This window comes from Pithys albifrons, chromosome 3, assembly GCF_047495875.1.
Source record: "Pithys albifrons albifrons isolate INPA30051 chromosome 3, PitAlb_v1, whole genome shotgun sequence".
Taxonomy (NCBI): domain Eukaryota; kingdom Metazoa; phylum Chordata; class Aves; order Passeriformes; family Thamnophilidae; genus Pithys; species Pithys albifrons.
The window spans coordinates 71,713,343-71,735,239 of NC_092460.1; the positions used below are offsets into that span (position 1 = coordinate 71,713,343).

The window sequence follows — 21,897 nt, forward strand, 5'->3', positions numbered from 1 at the left end:
TAACAAATTGTCAGTTGTAAGTGGCTCTTAGATCAGCTTAAGTGGTTTGAGAATCAATCCTTGGAACAAGCACATTCACATTATAAGCCAAAGATCCTCACAGATCTCATTTCAGATTTCTCTCTGATATTACTTTTCTTTGGTAAAGAGAAATAAAACTTGAAAGAGATAGGCCGGAATTAATCTCCCTCAGCCTTATACATCTGAAAATCAGACATCTCCTTCCATAGTAAAGGGATGAAGAAATGAAATAGCTTATCTTTCAGTTTTGTATGAAAATATGTATATCTAAATACATATCTTTAGATAGTCATGTCTACAGAACAGTTCATTCCTTCTCCTTCTAAACTGAAGTTTAAACAACTTGCTTACAGTTAGTTACATGAGCTGAGATGAATGTGAAAATTGTGTTATGTTATTCTAAGACAAAGTTCATACAGGAATATGCATTGTTTCTGGGGAGGATAAGTATTGAGAAATATACTTTCTAAGTTTATCAAAATGGATCTCTAAGTATAAGAGCATATTATGAGCTTGATTGTGGTAAAGTCATTTTGATAGGAGAAATATGGTAGTTTATTCTGCTCAAGTTCTGCCTAAATAGTGGTTGAGCATTTCACACATCTTTTTTTGATAAAAGATTCTGAATCTATCCATGCACAATGGATTCAACTCTTCAGTGATTATTTGAGGGGTGTTCTTTATTCCCACCTCAGAATAATTGGATGCTTGCTGGTTAGTAACCAAGAAAGGACTCCATATGGAAAGAATAAACAATAGCTGTACTGCTCTGAAATGTGTTCTCCACATGGGTTCTGAAACTCTGGCTCATTCCCTGCCCTTATTGAATCCTCTGTTTCCAGCCTGTGTACCAGCAAAAGAATGAAGGACAACACTGTGCATTGTGCTCTCTCCAGTTTAGAGAAAGGTGGAGCATGAGTTGGGAGCCAGTGAGTGCTTTGTCAGTTCCAAGTTTTAGCAGGATTACTTGATCTCAGGTAAATAGAATTCATATACTACAAGGCTGTAGTTCCACAAGCAGTTTCAGCCAATTCGAGTGTAGGTGACTTTTGAGAGAAGTCTGTTCTTCACCTTTCCCTCTGTCGGCACTGGTGCAGAAGGAATTGCATCAGGAATGAGATCATGTTGATCAGTAAAACTGATTTAAAAAAAAAATCATAATTTTGCAGCTGCATCAGTTCCTTGCTCAATTCTGTAGACTTGAAACCTTAGCACAAGCTTGAAGGGACAAAAGCCAATACTTATGTGTTTGTTGGCAACTCTTTTTTTACATAAGGTTGTAATTTGACAACTGCTTTAAGCCAAATTGTAGAATCCATATGGATGAGATGTCTGATGCTGTTATTGAGAAGGTATAAACTTTTTTACTGCTTTTATGAAGAATAACTTTCAAAGTGGTTCACTTTAGTGTATGGAATTGACTCATGATTTTCACTATCTGTCTGCAAGACTATGTATAAAAATGCCTGTTGGGTATGTAAATAAAATTTTGAGAATGAGGAAAGAAACCAGTGTATTTGTCATGTATATTTGCAATACAGGTTTACAATTCTGTCCAGCTTCCATTAAAAGCAAGGGCAAAAACTTACCTGTTCAAAGTTGCTTTCTAAAACTCTCTAGTATTTTAGAAATTGATTCTACAAATAATAAACATAAACGAGCTTCTACCTGATAGTTGTGGTAAAGTTGCTTTTTTCTTTCTTTGATATTTTATCAATAAACTACAGGTTTTACAGTGTATAATAAATGCACTTTTTACATCAGCTTTTCAGTGTGGTGTCCAAGTGTCCAAATGAATATAAAATTGTAGCTATTTGGGTATTAAAACCTACACAACTCTTTGGATTTGTCACCACATCCTTGGGTAAGAAGGTACAGATGGATGCATGAGATATCTCTTATGTAATGACTCATTTTCCTTTGACAATTTTTTTGCTCGATTAAAAGATGAGTTGAATATTCTAATCTTCTGGGATTTTTTCTCTTTAGGTTGCGGCAATCTATAAAGATTCAAGTATTGGAAATCTTATAAATATAGTTATTGTCAAATTAATTGTAATTCACAATGAACGGGTAAGAAAAATAAATATTTAAAAGATTTCTTTCTGGTATAAGAACCAAAATGCATGAATTTTCATTGTCATTCCAAAGTTGTTTTTTTTAAGTTTTAAATACAAAATATTTTCTTTAACTATAAAATTTTGTTTTGTAAAAAGAGATGAAATGTCAAATGTGAGGTTAACTTCAGGGCATATATTTAATGCCTGTATTTCCCTGTCTCTCTATTAGCACCTCCAGTTGACCTGTACTGACATAAATCAGATAGTATATGAAAGCTTATAACATAACTAACTAAAGTGTGATTATACACGTGAAAATGTGACAGGGAAATGACAGCTTTTCTATGTGCTTTGATGGAGGGTTTTCAGCCCTAAGAGCTGTAATATTTTAAGATTGTAAGAAGTGTATGGTTTTCAAATTAATGAGTTTTATAAATATTCATCATAAATGTCTGGTCACTTTTTTTCATATTTAACACATGGTAAATGCTCGCATGCATTGTTTAAAATAATGAGATCTCATGACTGATGACTTGTGGCCTAATTCAGATCTGATCCTTCAAACAAATCTGTTGAGGGAACTCCCACACAGAGTCCTGCTGACTTTCCATGCACAGTCATTGTTTTGCAGATTAGCAGCACAAATGACAAGGCATTAAGTGCACATGCATGAATATTAAAACCCTTTATTGATGTTTTTGATTTTTTCTTGCTTAGGAAGGACCAGCTATCACTTTTAATGCAGCCACCACTCTTCGTAATTTTTGCATATGGCAGCAATCACAAAACACTTTGGATGATGCTCACCCTTCTCATCATGATACTGCTGTTCTCATCACTAGGTACAGTATCTAAAATAGTCACAATTACTAAGCTCGTTTTGCTTCCATTTTGTTTTTGCAATATCATCTTTTAACCATTCCACTGACATTGTTCATAGATAACTGAAGTGAATAAAGACTATCTTCCACTTCCCAAACCAATGATTATCAATATGTAAGGAATTACTCTGATAGTGCTATGTTGATAGATAAGCTTTTGATGATCCTTTCATTAAAGATGATTGAAATAAATTAGACCTGAAATTGTTACAAGGAAATTAAGTCTTTAGCTATTGTATGTATATGTGATAGGGGCAGCATCTTGTGAATAATGAAATCAGATGAAGGATGCAATGATGGTCGGCCCCTGATAGCCCAGGTGTAATCAAAAGTATCAAAAACTTAAAATGAAAAATTCTTAAATTTTAATATGTATTCTTCCTGTACATCAATCACCTTAGTGAAGGTTCTGATGTTCATTCATTGAAATAGTCTCTCTTTTGCTCATTTTCACTAATTTTTCCCCCCTGTGTACCAGTTGGACACACTCCAGCACATCACACTGTTTCAAGGTAGTTTCAAGTATACTGCAATCTTCATGTTTTTCAGCAGCATTTTATACTTGATCTACAGTCTCCATTGTAGAAAACTAGCATAGTATTTAAGTTTTATTCTTTTCACACTAGATAGAAAGCAGTACTGTGATCTTAGTCTGGTGAATTTAAATTCCTTCCTTCACTGGAATACCAATTTTTTGAACAGACTATAAAATTAAGAATTTAGAATCAAATTTGTAATTCTTGTAACTAGTATAGCAACACTGAAATATGTTAAAATACTCTTTCAGATGCTGTAATAATTTTAAATGTTTTTCTTCAAGGGAAGATATCTGCAGAGCTAGAGAGAAGTGTGATACCCTTGGTGAGTCATTCTTTTTTAACCAATATGGTTTTATAACAGAAAATAAATGAGAATTTCACTGTATGGAGAAAAATCAATTAGGAATAAATCAGGAAATACATGTAAAATTCAAATCACACAGACAAAAGTAATGGTTTCTCATTTCTTCTTGCTGTTCTCTCCTGGCATGTACTTTAGTGCCAGGTGGTTGCTGGTTTTGTGTAAATTTGCTGCATACTCGAGGCATGACTTTTAACTTGAGTGCCACTGTACTCATTGCACTACATGGCACTACATGAACATTTGTTCTGTTAAGCTTTTACATAAGGATTTGATTTTGCAGGTTTAGCAGAGCTAGGTACAATGTGTGACCCACTGCGCAGCTGTTCTGTAAGTGAAGAAAATGGACTGAGTGCTGCTTTCACTATAGCACATGAGCTTGGACACGTGTAAGTACCTATTTCTCAGCAGGTACTTTTTTATTTCCTTTTGGATACAACCAATTTCCAGTGATGAGCTGTGCATTTCTCAGATGGCACAGTCTGACATGCCCTTTTAGAAGATCATTATTTTTGCCCTTTACAGTGAGTGAGCTCTGCCCATTATCTAGAGGTAAAGAAATTGTGAATTTTATAACCTGGTTGGTGTCCTGAATTATAGGAAGGACTAGCCAAACAGCTGAATTCTGTCTTTTTGTCATATGAAGTGGTTGGGACACTGGAATATATCCTAGATATACAACACAGTCCTGTTAACTCTGTGTTCTAGCTGTGCTTGGAATTTAAGACAATCATTCATGTAACACAGAAATATTCTTCCTTGTGTTTGATCCTTTCAGAAAACAGTAGAGTAACACAAAAAGAAATACTTTACACAGAAAAATAAGAGGAGATGCCAGCATTTTATTTTCTGAAGCATACCTCATCAGTGATGGCAGAAAGGTGCTATGCTCTAGCTCCATGAGGCATGCTACAGTGTAGGTAACAACAAAGTTACAGAACTGGGTAGCTAGCTTGGTAATTTTCATGTGCCTGCAAGTGCATTTGGGCACATACTATTTGTCATAGTACTGATACTGAGATGTAAAATAAGATGATGCGTTAGTTGCATGAAGTGTAATATTGATGTGCTCTGTAGTTTTTGTTACTGAATAGTGAGTTATGATATGAATGTTGGGGTAACATGTGGACAGTCTAACCATGGCCTGTATATTCAGTTGAGAAAATGGGTTTTTCCTTTGAAGTGGCATATTCCTAAAACACTGGAAGTTTTCTGCTGAGCTAAAGCATTATGTAATTCTAAAATTCTTCCTGTACCCCTGAAGATATTTGGGTAAGGACAGAAATATGCATACAAATAAAGAAAATTTAAAGATACCTATTGCCATAATATCAGATAGGTATACTAAGTGAATTCCTTTAAATTTTAAGGCATTTTCAAACTCAAAATAAAGCATTTACTGTTACAGCAAGGAGAGTTTCAGTTAATAATTGCTGAATTTATTTTGAAGTTTGTCTGTTTTGCTTTTTAGATTTAATGTGCCTCATGATGACAGTTTTAAATGTAAAGAAGCTGGAATTAAAAATCAGTATCATGTGATGGCTCCAACTTTAAATTATCATACAAGTCCATGGACCTGGTCAAAATGCAGTCAAAAGTATATCACTGAATTTCTTGAGTGAGTGTCAATATAATGTTGTGATTTTGAGAGTTTTATTATTTCTGAGAAGTATTTTAAAGGTATTGCTTAAATAATATTTTTGAACTCTTCTTAGGTTTAACCACTGGCTTGTAGGGCCTCAGTCATCCAGAAAAATATATAATTCATGATCTTGTTAAAGTTGCACTGAACATGCAGAGCTAAAGGATTTTTTTATGTTTTTAAATGTAGTGCCATTGTTTACTGAAGAAACCTTTAGTATGATTTTAATAGGTTAGAATAAGAAAACCATTATTTTCTGAAGTTTTTATGTAAAAAATAAGTGATAGGTATAATTTAGGCAGTACCATCTTCTTTTTTAACCTTTATTTTTTTAAATGAGAAACGTCAGAAAAAAACCCCTTAATTTTGTTTGGTGGATCTGAATGCAAAATAGAAAAAAGGAAAATCAAGTAACCTGGTTTATTTCATTATTCCTGAATTTTATTTGAAGTCATTGTATAGTCAAGTAAGCATGCAAACCCGTAACTCCACTGAGATATGCATGTGGAAGTGTTGTGTGAGTAGTGGGGAGCTTCCCAGTGAACTGAGAGTGATTTGTTTACATTTTGTTCATGTTTTACAACAGTACTGGCTATGGTGAATGCCTCCTAGATAAACCTAGTGGAAGAATATATGATCTTTCCCCTCAGTTGCCTGGGTCAATGTATGATGTCAACAAGCAGTGTGAACTTACATTTGGTATTGGGTCACAAGTATGCCCATATCTGGTGAGTGAAAACAGAAAAAGTCATGCTCAAGCTATACTAAAAGACTACTGAAAATTATTGCTTTGGGAATAATTTTATCCTGATATGAGTAATAGTTCAGATTATATTCTTTTGAAGAGTTAAGTGTCCAGGGAACATCATTGCAATTTCATATGTGAGAATAGATAGAAATAAAGAGTAGGATGCATTCATTTTGATTTCTATGTCTGTGAATGTGGTAATTCCTTTAAAGGATCTAAAGATCCATAAATTAAGCTTTCCTGCAGCAACTGAAATAAAATTTTTTCAACACAAACTGCTAATGTTTTCACATATCCTAAATTACCAGATCTTGCTTCTCTGCTTCTGTTAATGCTTTTTAAAAATTTATAACTTAAAAGTTAATATATTATCTCAAACGTGTTCTAAATGTTTGGTCCAAAACGTAGATTCCCTCTACTTTGTCAGAGAGACAAAAAATATTTTTGTGTCTGATGGAGTATACATTTTGTACACAAAATTGAGATATGGAAAGAAAACTTGATTAGATTAACATTAAAACTTAAGTTGTATTTTGAAAACTTAATGTGCCCATCACAATGTAAACACAAATATAAGATTATGACTTTATTCGTTACTGTCAGGATGTCATGTAGAGTTAGATTTTGGACTAACTTGTGAAATACCTCTACCAATATTGTATGGCTTCTTGGAACTGTTTAAAGGAGAGAATTTAAGATCAGATTCAGAGTAAAGTAAGTGGAACTTTTGGTGAGGAAAAAGGTTATTTTGAGGGAGTCAGGCTTTATGGGGAGAGAAGAGGACGTTATTTGTCTGTTTAGAGTCTTTTAACAGTTTGAAAAGGAGACTTCTCAATTTTTTACTCAGTGTAGAGAGAGTCCTTTTGTTGAGGCTATATGTAAACTGTGCTGTGCAATGCTAACCATAAGCTCTTACGTATTTTTAAATTAAATTTGCTACTGAAATAGAGATTGAAGTTAACTATTATTCTGATGGGATCGGATTCAAATATTTCCCATTCCTGCTTTGCTTTAAGCAAGGTCTGTTATGTTTTTGTGCAGTTTTATCTGTGGAAAATGGTAGTACTAGTAGCAAGAACACTAAGCCCACACAGTATAAGACAGAAATATCACAAGTAATGTCTAAAATGGCGTTAAAAGGTACCACAAAAGTAATCTAATTTTCTCTTTAGAAACAATGCAAACGGTTATGGTGCACAAGCACAGAAGGTGTTCACAAGGGTTGTCGTACTCAGCACATGCCTTTGGCTGATGGAACGGCTTGTGGTGTGGGAATGGTAAGCCTTGCTTTGTTTCTCAGTACTTGCAGTTTTTGATAAGAAAGATCAAAGCAGTGTACTCTGGCAGCTTCAGGGGCTGGAGGAGCAATGATTTTTTTTTTAATAGTTTAACTGTTTAGAGATGATTAAAAAATCTAGTTTAAATTCAAGGCTGCTAGATTTCACTTTGTTATTTCTAAATTTCCCCCAATAAATTTTAATCTCGGCAGATTCTGTGTTTAGTAAAACAGTGAGCTATTTGAAAATAGTGTCTTAATAGATAGCAACTTAGGGGGTAAACTGTCTCAAAGGGTTTCTTTCTGTCTTGCAAGATTAGAAAAAGTTACTTGAAGGTTGCAGTGGAAGCTTTGCTTGATTATAGCCTATGCATGCAGCTGGTGTTACAATGTTTAACCCATTTTTCAGTCAGTCACTGATGAGAAAGAAAGTTCATCTTTTATGTAAACTTCATGTGTAGTCTTCAATTAAATTGACTCTAATTTGCCAACATCAGAGGTTTTCTTTTATATAAGAATACAGAAACCTGGTTTTTGTAATTAGTGCAGTGAAACCATCTTTCTCCAGGAAGTGAAGAGCTAATTACAGTCATTACCTCTGATAGATGTAAGAAAGAGCAGTAATTAATTAATCTGACAAATTGTCTTTGTTCCTGTCTAAGGGACAGCTCTTTTCAAGCTCAGTCCACAAGCTGCTGTTGATGTTAATGGACATAAGGCATGGTGACTAGTAATTGCAATTAATATTTTCCAGCAAGCTAAATCAATTTATATTTGGCATTTGAGACATTATTGCTGTGATGAAAACAGAAGAGATCCGTTTAAGTGATTTGCTATTTTAGAATCAACTTTTTAAGCCTGGATGTCTGATTAGTGGATCTTCCACTATGCACTTCTCTAACAATCCTTGTGTCTTTCTGTCCCGAAAATTACAAGGAGATAGAAATCTATTAATATCAGAAACTCTCAAGTAAATGAGCAAACAGCTTTTCCTGACTACCTGCACTTCCTAATGGAGTATTTTCTTACCATATGCCATCTTATCTGGATGCACACATTTTGAAAGAGAATTGTGTTTTCTGTGTCTCATGGTGCACACACTTGTAGAGCTCAGTGACTTCGTAATATATATATAATATACGCAGTAGGTATGGGTGGTGTTTTCTTAAAACATTAAAGGGAAAATGCAACCTAATTTTTCAGTCTCTTATAGACAATAAAGAAAATATTTTCTTGAGAATGTGAACGCTGCATGTATTAAGTCTATAGAGTTAATGTTATTAATTATCTATATTATTATTTCTAAAATAGGAAACTTTAAATTTTACTTCAATTTGCTGACTAGTTAAATTTCTTTGAGCTGACCAAACTGTACGTTGCTTGTCCTGGAGTTACCTGTAAAAATTAATTATATTTGCTTGTTGGGCTTCCACTGAAATATCTGAAAATCTCTCTTCACCTCCTCTTATTATATGTTCTGAGTTCTTAGGGATGACAGTAGCCTGTAAGTAGCAATTCTGCCATGTCTGAGTAAAGTTTCTCACTTCATTTCTGTCTCATCGCTTCAGATGCTGTTTGTCTGTTTGGGTTCACAAAGATTCATAGGAAGTCTAAGCTTCTGGCAGCTCTTTTAACATCACACAGATCTTTCCTGAAGCAGAGATTGCAGCCTATTTGGTATTTCAGAGACAAAATAGTAGTAAGTATAGCTAGACATGCTGTATGTAAACACTTGTTAGTTTTGCAGGGGTGAATTTCTACACACCATAGGACTACATTAGTCAGCACTTGAAAGTGTTTCTGATGTTCTTTTGTGAGAGATATTATTAAATACAAAGGTATATTTCCTGAGTTGTCTTTCTAAATACAATTATATGGCATAACCGCAATATAAAGTTTTTATTGAAATGTTATTTTTATTGTGAAATGTGGCACAATAACATGAAAATATTAGTTGTTGAGTGCTTTTTTTTGTCTTGTTTCTGTCATCAAAGCTACCATGGGATTTTTCTCTAGAACTGAGAACAGTGCTGTATGATTACTTAGATGTAGTCTACTCCCTGGATGCCACAATGAATTTGGTAGATACAGTTGTATAAATTATATATATAGAAATTAAAAGCATAAGTCACAGTAAGATCAGTATTTATATGCTGCATTGAGGACCAAGATAGCAGAGAATGCTATCTTACAATGCTATATTACAAGACACATGAGAGAGTTGTTTTTCATTAAAACAGAAACTCTACTGCTTTAGCTGACTTGGTTTTCTTCTCTTAATCACCATAATTCTTCTTGTCACGTTCCACATAGGAGCTAACTTGATGGATGTTTAGGAAATGTGGACAACTTAGGGCATAACTTCTAGCCTCACTTCCTCTTAGGTTTTCTTATTGTATTTTAGTAAAAAATTTCTTTGAGCTTTAAAATTTCTGTAGATCAGCAGACTCTCAGTATTTTCTTCTTTAACAGCAAGAAGGAATTCACATGATGCAAGTGACAGTTTTATTAGAAAACCTTTGTGTGTTTTAAAGAAACATTTATCACTTCTATTCACTACTGTAGATAGTGTATTTTGAGTTAGCATCTAAAAATATCTAGAATAGCTACCAAGTGAATCAAGATTTCATCCTAGTCCCTTTAACATAAACGATAAGGATACAGAGATAATTGAGAATGCAGAGCAACAAAGAATTGCTTTGAACAGTGCAAAAAGTACCAGTCTGATTCTGAAACATGTTTGCGGTTCTTCAGTTGTACATTACTACCCATGTATTGATTTCTATTAAAAATCATTGCATAGCTGGGCTATCTCATGAATGTAATACATAAAGATATTTAATGTGAAAGAATAAATCATTTTATGTTTATATGTGTAAAGTAAGTGTAAAAAATTCAGATGGATTTTATCAGAGTTGAATGGTAGGGGGATATGTTCACCATCTGGAAAGCAGCAGCAGATCTTTTGAACTGTAAGAACAGAGAAAAGTATGAGCTTAAACCAAGAATTTTTTCTATAAACTGGGATTTCTGTGAAATACTTTTCTGATGAGATGTAATTACAAAAAAGTTAAAAATTTCAAGGGAAAAATAAAGTCTGCAGATTTTTTCAAGAAAAAATTGAAAATCTTGAAAAAGTAAAATATTGTGGGTTTTGTAGATAATGTCATTTGAGTTATAAATGTAGGCTTGTGTGAGAATCCATGCTACAGAGATAGAGACCTCAGGTGTCATGTTTACAGCTTCAGTTATATGTCTTTCCAAGCTCCATTTCTTCTGTCTTGTATACTGATTTTATTAACTGCTCTGTTTTGACTCCTTTTATATGCTGTAGGATCCCACTTCTTGTCTTGATTCTTAGAACAATGTGCTTTCTGGACTGTATATTACAGGAGGAAGATGGAGAGCAGGCATAGGTTTAGTGCACAGCAAAAGGTTTCCTCACATCCACTTGCAGCAGACAAGACAGAGGCCTGCAGCAGTACATTCACTCAAGGGAATGAATGGGAACACTCCATAGACATAGGTACAGTTAGCAACAATAGGAGTTTGGCATTCATCTAAGTGGGTGTTCTTATCTTGCTCCCTGCTCTTGGAATTTTGTGCTGAATCTGTATGTACTTCTAAAGTTCATACTCCTTTCCCAGCTCTATGTGATTGTAATCCTCCTTTCCCAGCTCTATGTGTTTGCAATCTACTTTGAGACAGTTCACACTCATACTTCAGCTACAGGCCAGATAAATTACAGTGATCTGATCTTGTGCTGCAGCTGTTCATTGTTTTTCTGGTTTGTGGCACTAGCTATGCCTCTTTTCCTTTCCTGCTTTCAATCCACTGTAACTTTCTCTTCCTGTGCTATTCACAGTCATTCGCAGGGTGCTGTTTGGATTGTATTTGATAAGGAAAAAAAAAGCTCAGAACAATAGAACTGGATATTTGGCAGGCAAAATACAGATTATCATGTCCACTTCTGCAATGCTTTGTCCTTTTCATTTTCTTCTCATACTTGTGTTCAGTGTTCAGTCATCTTATTTCCTCTTAAAAGCACCTGTATCTACCAGTAGTGTCTATGGTAACGTCTGTGTCTGGAAATAGGATCAGGACAAACTGTTCATCTCTTTCTGCAAGTCTGCATGGGGCTCAAGTGCTTGAAATTATGTCCCCATAGACCGAGCATCAGTGGGTCAGTCTTTGCCTCAAGATCGTCAAAAACCCTGTGTGTATCTATGAGTAGCCTCGAAAACACAGACAATAAGAGTAAACTTAGAGTCCTTTTCCTGTTGTGACTCATTCAAGGCTGTGTAGGAAGTGCTTGATTTCAGAGGAGCTCTAGTCCTGTTCTCAGTGCATCTATTGCTCTTCTTGATTCAGTTGAAATCAAGCATAGCCTGGCCAGTAACGTTTTAATAATTTCTTTCAAAGTTCCTTTCCTGGAAATTTAGCAAGTTCAGTAAGAGATAAATTGGAAGCACTCAAAGTCAATTTATCAAATTATAGGGTAATCCATAGGTAAGATTCAAACTGTTTGTTTTAGGCAAGTTATTAATAAATACAAATCTGGCTACCCATAGGTTTGTTGATTCCAAATTGGAACCATTAACCCTTCCTTTTATCTCTGAAGATATAGGAATTATATGCAGATTTGGATCAGAATTTCTATCTTTTTTACAGAAAACCAACTGTTGGTCTTGACTAGTGCAGCATTGCCACTTACTGCAGTCACTATGTTTGGAATGAAGTGTGATATGCACTTTACCTGATGCATACATTATATTTGCCTTAAAAACTGTAGGAAAAATTGTTTAGCAATTCTAGTTAAGTTTATAGAAGTTCTGTGTATCATAGTATTCTCAGTGAAGCAATGATTCGGTCAAGCACAGAAGAACGTCTGAAACGTGCCTCGTGCTAGAGTTTTCTACCGTGACTTCATCATGTTCCTTCTGTAGGAATGCAGCAGAATAATAGCTGAGACAAGTTTGTTGAATAAGCTATTAAAATCCCAGATGTGAACATATGCTTTGCGTTTTTATGGATCAGAATAATGCTGTTGTGGGTATAAAATTTCATTTTACAACTCTCTCTTTTCCTGAAATTTCCCTTCAAGAAAAACCTAAATGCTAGGTCACTGTCCCATATTAGAATGCAGTATTCATTTTGTGAAGAAAGACTTAAAATATACAACCTATAGTGTAAAAAATTATATCCTAAGATGCTAATGACAATTCTTGGAAGGATAAGTTTTTAATATTTCCTCTTTTACCTTATGACTGCACTATGTAAAAAGTTTATCTTTTATTCCTAAGTACTTGATGTTAGGTACTAGAGGTTTGTGTGTAAAGGTACCCTAAGGGTATCTTGAAAAAAGTGATAAAAACTAACAGTAAGCACTCCAATGAGAATTCATATGCAGATATGCAGGGAAATAGTGGTGGGGTTTTTGGTGTTAAGTTAAAGCATTAGCCTTGGCATCAAACAGGTGCTGATCTGGCCAGCTGACTGGGTCATTTAAATGGTTATATGAAAAGGAAGGTCCAGCTTTTGTTTTGTGTTTGCTTTGGGCTTGACGATCACTTTGAATGGTCATATTCTTAGGGGAAGGCATTCAGGGCTTAAAAGATATGGTCTATGGGCAAGAGTTGGTGTGATGAAGAATTTTACAGGCAGGCAATGATTAGGAACTCAGGCAGAACCCTGAAAAGAGAATCTGATTCTGTGACAAATTCCTATTTTTAGAGCAAAATGATCAATAGTGTATGAACATAAGTATCAATATAATAAAAATACATGCTAATTAGGAAAAAATTGCATTTCAAAATTATTTTATGCAGTGATAAAACCCTTAACACCATTTGAATTTTGTGTCATTGAGCTGTATTCAGGTTGCACACAATTTTTGTGTTCAGCAAAATTAATGTAATTGATAGTTCCTAAAATAAATTTGTAACATCATAATAACTCCTGAGAAATTCTCTGTAACATTTAAATTTGTTGTAAAAAAGGGGGTATAATTCTTGAATTATTTTATCTTTCATGTATCAGAGATTCTTAAATTGTTTTCTGTGCCAGAGATTTTAGTTACCAAAATCTTTCTAGACTTTAAGGTAGTTCAAGGCTGTTTTGTGCTGCAGAGAGGCAAATAACAAATAAAAAAAGCTTTAGAAGTAACAAGCAGTTGAGTTGACATAATGTGTTCTGATGATTCTAGTAAGTGATCCATGGATATACTGCAGGGAAAGATGGAATGAGCTGCTCCCTGTCAATGTGACTAGGAGAATCCCTCCTGACAACAAACCTAATTAATGATCAGTCTAATCCTGAGTCTGCAAATAGGTATCTAAAATAAAGAATTCTCTCTATTATGTATGAGCACTGACCCTATGTATTCAGCCCTGCCCAGTGTTTGGAGTCAAGGGCAAAGTTGCCACATTATCCACATAGAAGTTAGCAGGATACATTGTGCTGGCATTATAGTATCTTGTAAATATTCTATTTTAGTCTGTAAACTGTTCCACTATGTTGGGATCAAATATACTACTTGAGATTTTCTAAAGCATACAAGTGAACTAGAATTCCAACTGCCTTAAGTCATCAATAGGATTAGTGCTAGTAATTCCTGCGGGTTCTTTGGAAAAAGTCACACATGCACCAATCATAAGATTCTTATTTAGACTTTTCAGACATGTACTGCTTAAATAACCACTGAAGTGCAGTCAGAGACTGGGGTAGTAAATATTTAGAAGCAAGAGATTGATCACTTGATGGTTCTGGGGAAAAAAAAAGTAATTGCAACTTTCTATAAATAATAACAGTTTACAGTTATGGTGTGGTGAGGTCTCAAAACTGACAAGACCACAAAAAATAGTCTTGCAATCTTTGTCTTCTTAATAACATAAATCTCAGCAGATGAAATAAGAATTACTCCTTTATGTAAATTTTTAGTCAGAAATATTTAGTTCTTCACCAGGAAAAAAATCTAAAGTAATAGAATAGATATTGCAATGTAGTATCTTGCTCTAAGAATTATTATTTCTTAGCTATTAATTCCATTTTAATGGTGATAACACATTTGTTAAATTAGTAGTAAATAATTTTTTTTAAAAAATATAAACCCAGTATTTCACACCTTTTGTTACAGGTGTGAAAGTTTGAGTTCAAGCATGAAACTATAGTGTCACCTTGCTTCACCGTAACCAGGGTCTTAAGTGCTTGGCTGCTTTTCCCAAACAATCTCACTAGATAGTAAGCTTTTGAGATGTTCAAAACACCCTGATTTTCTCGATGGTTTGTTATAACTTTTCACTCTTTGTATCAGCATGAATTCCAAATTGAACTGGAAAATCTCAAACATAAAAGACAGTTGTAAATATATGTTTGAGGTTTGTGCATGAAAACATATCAGGAACTCAAAATTGTAAGATTCTTGTGGAGGCATTTGGATAAAGTAACAAGACTTAAATATATACTCAGTGTCCAGTAGCTTTCATAGCAAGCAAACAAGTCTAGACAGCATTTTGAAAATATGAGTACTGGGTAAGTTATCTTAAAGGAAATTGAACATTTTAGGAAATATCCAGGTCCAGATAACAGTAGTGAGCTCTTAAATTTTGTTCTTTCTGTGGCTAAAGTACACAGTAAACTTTTTCTTGGAATTGTAAGTTTTATTTTATTTGTCAACTGTGCAGCACTGCCGCCATGGAATTTGTGTGAGCAGAGAAATGGAGATGCGTCCTGTAGATGGAGAATGGGGACCATGGGGACCTTATAGCTCGTGTTCAAGAACTTGTGGAGGTGGAATCAAGAGCATCACCAGGCTGTGTAATCGACCAGAGTATGTTTTCTATTGGGTTTTACATTAATGCATAATTAAGATATTAAAAAACAGTGGATTGGTTCAAAACAAAATGAAGGTATTGGGAGCTGTGCAAATTAGTTTGAAGCACTGGTAAAAAAATGCTTATTTCAGCCAGATTTGGAAAGAGTACTAAGTCTGCAGACTCTACTATGCAGAGGATTTTTAGATTACTCTTCAACAATATCATTTATAATGATGTCTTAGGATTTTTATATATTTGTAGATTTTAATATTTTGTATATCTGTAGATTTTTATATAGCTGTATAGTTTCTCAAACTTGAGGTAGAAGCTAACAGTTTCTAACAGATTCTCATGGTTTGTGCTACATTCCTGAATTTCTGTATAGCATTCTTTTCAACGGACAAGATGTTTTGAAGACTTATTTTGGCAGGGTCTTTTTTTCTCGCCTTACTCTAACTGTTGAGGTTTCTTTAAACATTGAGATGCTTTCTTTGGAGTAAGAGCTGAAAAAACAAATATATATATTTCCTACTAATCTTTTTAGTGAATTACTTGATTTCCTTTGATTTAAGGTTTTTCCACAACATCGGCACCAGTAACTTCCCACAAGGAGCACTGGTTATAGCAGAGTCATTTACAGCTTACCTTTATAATGAGAAACTTCCACTGACTGAATAGGACCATGTGGGTTTCATTCTCTGTAATAAAAGTCAAGGAGAACTTTGCTCTTAACTTGTCCAGAAGCAGAACCACAGCTGCTACTTGGGTAGTTTCAGGATTTTTCCAGGAAGTTATGTCTGCTTGATATTATCAGTGGGATAAGTGAATTTCAACAGCTTATTTTATTTTCTCTGATGAATAAGAGGCAGTAGACTGGATTGCCATTAGATATGCCTCTGTCAGTCTGTAGTAATTGATAATATCAATATAGTATTGATTTTTTTTATTCCCCAAGAACATACTAATAGTGAATTATTTTGTGTCAGGGTTTATGACTGCTAGGAAATGTATTTTAGACTTTACAGCAAATGGGGTGTTTTCCACAATTTTCTCTTATTATTTTTTTTATACCCAAACTGAAACCAATATTAAGATTACAGAAAAGAGTGTGTCAGCTCCTGATGGTCTTCTTTCTTTGTCACTCTGTGAAATAGTAATTTCAAATTACTGAGGACATGCTACTTCTGTAAAAATAAGTCTGTAATCTTAGCTGAATTAATAAAAGCATTGAAGTTAATAATGCTTTTTCCTGAGCAAAAAAAATTATATCTCTAAGAGAAATAAAAGTGCAATAGGCATTAATAAACATCCGTAGCTTGATTAACACCTACCTCAGTGGTAGTATTTTGCAAGGATTATTTTATTTTCTTGGGTATAAATGAATGCACAGTGCAATAGAAGTTAAGCGTGTGTGTGTAAGTCAGTAACAGCTCACAATGCTGTGTGCAATTTTCGCCTTTAGATCAGTGGCTCGAACCACTTTTCATGCTAAACAGCAATTTTAGAAAATGAGTGTGTTTCACATTAATCTTCTTTTGTTAGACCAAGAAATGGAGGAAAGTTCTGTGTTGGTCGCAGGATGAAATTTCGGTCATGTAATACTGATTCATGTCCAAAAGGCCAGAAAGATTTCCGGGAGCAACAGTGCTCTGAATTTGATGGCAAACACTTTAATATCAATGGTCTTACATCTGCTGTTCGCTGGCTTCCAAAATACAGTGGTAGTAAGTAATTATGCATTTTTTCCATTAACAAAATAAAAATGTTACTTTAATTAAAGTTTTAAAACAGACAAGAAACCTGTTGGATTTTCTTTCCAGTTTCTATGAAAGATCGCTGTAAACTTTTTTGCCGAGTTTCTGGAACAACTTCCTACTATCAGCTGAAGGACAGAGTTGCTGATGGTACTCCCTGTGGAGCAGAAACCAATGACCTTTGTGTTCAAGGCTTATGCAGGGTATTTAAATCTAAACTTATTAATTATTAAAATCAATTTTAGCAGATGGTGAAGTAGATATTAAATATTAATACAAATAAACATTAATGAAAATACGATGTTCTGAGTTTACTTAGGATTTTATTCCCTATCAAGTTAGAGATCTAGAAATGGAGCCAATTAAGTGAAGAACATATGAAGACCCACAGCCTTGCTTCATTAAGCCTTATATGTGAGAGAGTTAATATTGTCCAAGTAAGCAGAGAGAAACTAATCCAAAACTGACATAAAGAGAGGAAAGAAGCATGCTGTGTGTTTATTACCATTGTATTTCTGGTACCACAGAAGTGAAAAAGTGGGAAATCCAAGGGTAGATAGATTATATAATTATTATTTAATTGTAAAATCAGGAGGAACTGACCCTTGAACGGTATCAATTCAGCATTATTTGCTTAATAGCAACTATGGCATTGCCACAGGATTTTGTTGGGAGAAAAGGATATTATGTTATAACAATTCAGGACTTTTTTGTCTAGCCCTGGTTGTTTTGCTGATTGCAGTGAAACTGAGTAAATTCAGCATGAGCAGAAAATATAGCTTTTTCCATAGTGTTGAATTAAGAGGAAAGAGGAAATGCCAGAGAACTGTCCTTTTGATCACAGCTCAATAAAAAGAGAAGTAAAGATACAGAAACAAAAATTGTGCTTAAATTAGTTTAACCAGCAGTCTATGTATATTCCTTTGCTTCTTTTACAGTAATGACAGACTTTAAATGAACTGATGACCATGTACACATACATATACTGCTTTTAGGATTCCAAGACTTTTAATGTAAATATAACTTAAAATTTATACATTGTGTTGATTTTGTTTTAGTATAAAATCTTTACATACTGTTATGTTTCTTTTACAGTTCTTTACATGTTAAGTGTATTTGGATTGTACATTCTCAGTACAACAGCACCAGTTTGTTTTGCCCTTACCCAGAAACATAAAAGGCTTTTAATTAATTGCCAAGGAAGATTAGATATATATACAGTGAACAAGAATATTTTCGGGTAGTGGGAAGCTTACATTGGTTGTTTTAATTGTTTTCCATTGGTCTGATTGACACTGGGCTTTTTAAATTTTTTTTTTCAGCAAGCAGGCTGTGATCATGTTTTGAATTCCAAGGCAAGGACAGACAAATGTGGAATCTGTGGTGGTGATAATTCTTCATGTAAGACACTTGCAGGTACTTTCAACAGTGCTCATTATGGTATGTTTGTTTTGTTTTTGTTTTTTCTTTAATTTCAATGCACATTTCAGTATGGCTTAGAAATTACGCTTTATATTTAAGGAAGTAGGATTTCAGTGATTGTTCTTTATGCTTTCTATCAACAAAAAATATTCTGATTTTCAGTCATGTTCCCTCTCAAGGTTGCAGAGGCAAACATTGTGACATAGTAAGTCATCCAAGTGGGAAAAACAAAATCAATCTGCTCTAAGGTCAAAGCAAAAGACATGCACTTTGCATTCCCTTGTGTGAAATTACACAGCTGAAGGATATATTTCCAATGTCTTCTTTTGGTTCTGTAAAGAGATAGCAGGAATTTTGTGTTGTAAGCAGCTGATGAAGCTCCTTTTCTCCTGTAGTGAAAAAATAGCCTGTGAAATGTGAGCCTTCTCTTTCCAGAGACGAGGGGTAGCAATATTTATGTTCTTTCCTCTTCACTGGCAGGAAGTAAATGAGAATCTTCTGAATAACCCTGGTATTTCCTATGTATTTGATTTAGTTTTCCTTAATAGGGCTACTCATAGTTCTTCTATATGTAGTCTGTTTGAGAAGGATGGAGGATCTATTGTATGTATGTAGCAGTGCAGTTAAGTAGTTAGGACATAAGGACTGAAGTCTCCAGGTTAATGTCAGCCTAGAGGCTCCTTCATACCACTTCACTGTTTGGAAAAGACCACAGGAGAAGTGAAAATGATACCTGGACAGCTGTCAAATAGAATCTTGATAGAGCAAAGGAGTTGCTGGTCAAGAGAAAAGTATGCCCAGTGTCCTGTTGGATTTTCTCTTCCTCTGGCAGAGAGCTCACATCAGTTGAAAATGACCAAAAATTGTAAAGGTGGAATACAGATACCCTTCCCATTCAAATACATGTATTTTTAATTGTGTCTTTCCTGAGAAGCTGATTATAGGTAGTGCACAAATTTTGTCACAGATACGTTTGTTATAAGTCAAGTGACTGTTACGTTAAACTACCATTTATGCAAATATGGTTGTGACTGTCTCTCTCAGCTGTTCATCAGCTTTCCATTGTCAGAGACTTACTTACTTGCTTCAAATTGAACTTGGAGGGGAAAAAGTGCCCCATGTTTTGGGATGAGGAAAACCTTGGTTTATTATTCAGCTTTATACTTAGTTGAATGTTTTAAATTATGTTTAAATTCTTGGAATTACAGCATACGAAAGATGATACTGATTTATACTACTGGAAGGTATGCTAAACATTTGAGATTATCATTTAGGCATATTCAACTAGGAGTACAGCAATGCAAACAAGAGGTTGTAGTTAGCTGAGCACTAAAACTCCAATGTCCATGGGAGGCCTAAGGCATCCCTAGGCTGATGACTGAAGACATTGTCTGAAGTATTCTTTTCCAAGAAACTTTTGAATTTGGATCACAAGATAAGTATGCTGAAGTCTGTGCACTTGATCTTTTTCCTTTAACTTTATTCAGTTCCCTTTCATACTGAGATGAGTCATTTTACTTGTAAGGCAGAATTTGGAATTGACAGTAGCAGCCTGTGGTATGTGCTTGTATTCACGCAGTTATAATGTTGTCGGTAACTGTTTAGCAGTAGTGAAGCAATCATCAGAAATTCATTACAGTAAAACACTAATTTGCTTGGCTCCCATTTTAGGAAATGGTAATCTAATTATGTGCACATTATTATTATGTTGGCTATTATTATTGTGTCAAATTAGAGTATCTGAGCATTTCCTGGACAATGGTCATTCTCTGTGCCCTAGTATGTGATCTATTCTCTTTGTGTATCCTTGACAACGTGCTATGCAGCTTTGTTTATAGTTTCCTGCCATATTTTGTCTTCTTTCATTCTCTTGCCACAAGGTCTTTAGTATATGAGATGAGGCGTTTTTTTGAGTGTGTTTTGGTTTTTGTCCCAGTATGTTGGAAGATAGACCAAACTGTGTTTATCCAGAGCTTGCAGTGTCACTTTGCAATTGCAGTGCTGCCCCCAGCTGGTAAATGTGATAGACCTGCAATTAGATTAAATTTTCATTTAAATGCATGGCATAGTTTTAATAGGTTAAAAGCACTGGGAAGTTAATGAGTTATGAAATGTGTGGTGGTTTAAGCCCAGCTGGAACCACACAGCCACTCATTGCTTCCCAGTGGGATGGGGGAGAGAATTGGTTAAGTAAAAGTGAGCAAAGTCATAGGTTCAGATAAAGATAGTTTAATGGGTAAAGCAAAAGCCACAAAGCAGAACCAGAATTCAGTCATCAGTTCCCATGGACAGGCAGGTGTTCAGCCATCCCCAGGAAAGCAGTGCTTCTTCTTGGGTAACAGTGACTTGGGGAGACAAATGCCATCACTCCGAACATGCCTTTTTCCTTCTTTCCCAACCTTTATATGCTGAGCATGACTCTGTATGGTCTGGGATATCCCCGCGGTCAGCAGGGGTCAGCTATCCCAGCTGTGTCCCCCTCCAGTTCTTGTGCACCCCAGTCTCCTCACTGGTGGGACAGGGTGAGGGGCAGCAAAGGCTTGACTCTGTAAGCTCTGCACAGCAATAGCAAGAACATCCGTGAATTATCTATGTTTTTCCGCACAAATCCAAAACACAGCCCCATACCAGCTACTGTGAAGAAAATTAACTCTATCCCAGCCAAACCTAGTATAAAATGAAAAGGATTTTTAAATTTTAAATTTTTACCCACAGAGGTGAGTCAACTGAAGTTAAATCACAGCAAGATTGTTAAACACAGTGAAATAGCTGGAAAAAGTTATCAAAGTTTATATCAAGACTTCATATTGCATGTTTGTGTTTATTATTTGTTTCCATCATTTGCCTTGCTCAGTTTTCTCAGCTGTAAGCATCCTTTTGAATTTGTAATTAACATCTGTGAGAAAGTGGTTTGGATTTTTTAACCTCTGTCTTATTTTATTATCTCATGACAAGGCTACTGTAACAGTATTTTGAGATATTACAAGAAATGATGACTTATTTGTGAAACATTTGTATTTTAAAGGGAGTAGAGTCAATTTTTTCAGCAGGAGAATCGGGATCAAGCATTGCTAATTTAACTGATACACCTACCTTTCAGCATATGAGCTGAAACTCTGCAGTATTTTAGACTCATTCTTTTTATTATTATTTTATTATATTCTTATTATTAAAGACTCATTCTTTAAAGTGCTGTCATGAAATACTCTTGTGAGAGAAAAGCTACCTGACTTGTATAAACAGGGAATTGAGGTATTTCCTGTTAAGGACTTACTGAGGTTTCTGTGGAAGTTCTGTGGTTGAAGTTTGAGGAGTCACAATGTTTCTCCTTTGTCTCACTTGATATACTTGACTGCTTTCTAGAGTTGCTGCTTTCTAG

General features: G+C 34.8%; 1 protein-coding gene across 1 annotated transcript in view; it reads left to right on the forward strand.

Moving 5' to 3' along the window:
• ADAMTS20 (ADAM metallopeptidase with thrombospondin type 1 motif 20) overlaps positions 1-21,897 on the forward strand; it is a 91,650-nt gene that overhangs the window by 24,370 nt on the left and 45,383 nt on the right. The window contains exons 5-15 of the mRNA XM_071552364.1: positions 2,011-2,094; positions 2,799-2,923; positions 3,783-3,823; positions 4,146-4,251; positions 5,334-5,480; positions 6,091-6,232; positions 7,425-7,529; positions 15,211-15,356; positions 16,885-17,066; positions 17,163-17,299; positions 18,419-18,536. Of these exons, the coding sequence (XP_071408465.1) occupies positions 2,011-2,094; positions 2,799-2,923; positions 3,783-3,823; positions 4,146-4,251; positions 5,334-5,480; positions 6,091-6,232; positions 7,425-7,529; positions 15,211-15,356; positions 16,885-17,066; positions 17,163-17,299; positions 18,419-18,536 (1,333 nt within the window). The remainder of the gene's footprint in view (positions 1-2,010; positions 2,095-2,798; positions 2,924-3,782; positions 3,824-4,145; positions 4,252-5,333; positions 5,481-6,090; positions 6,233-7,424; positions 7,530-15,210; positions 15,357-16,884; positions 17,067-17,162; positions 17,300-18,418; positions 18,537-21,897) is intronic.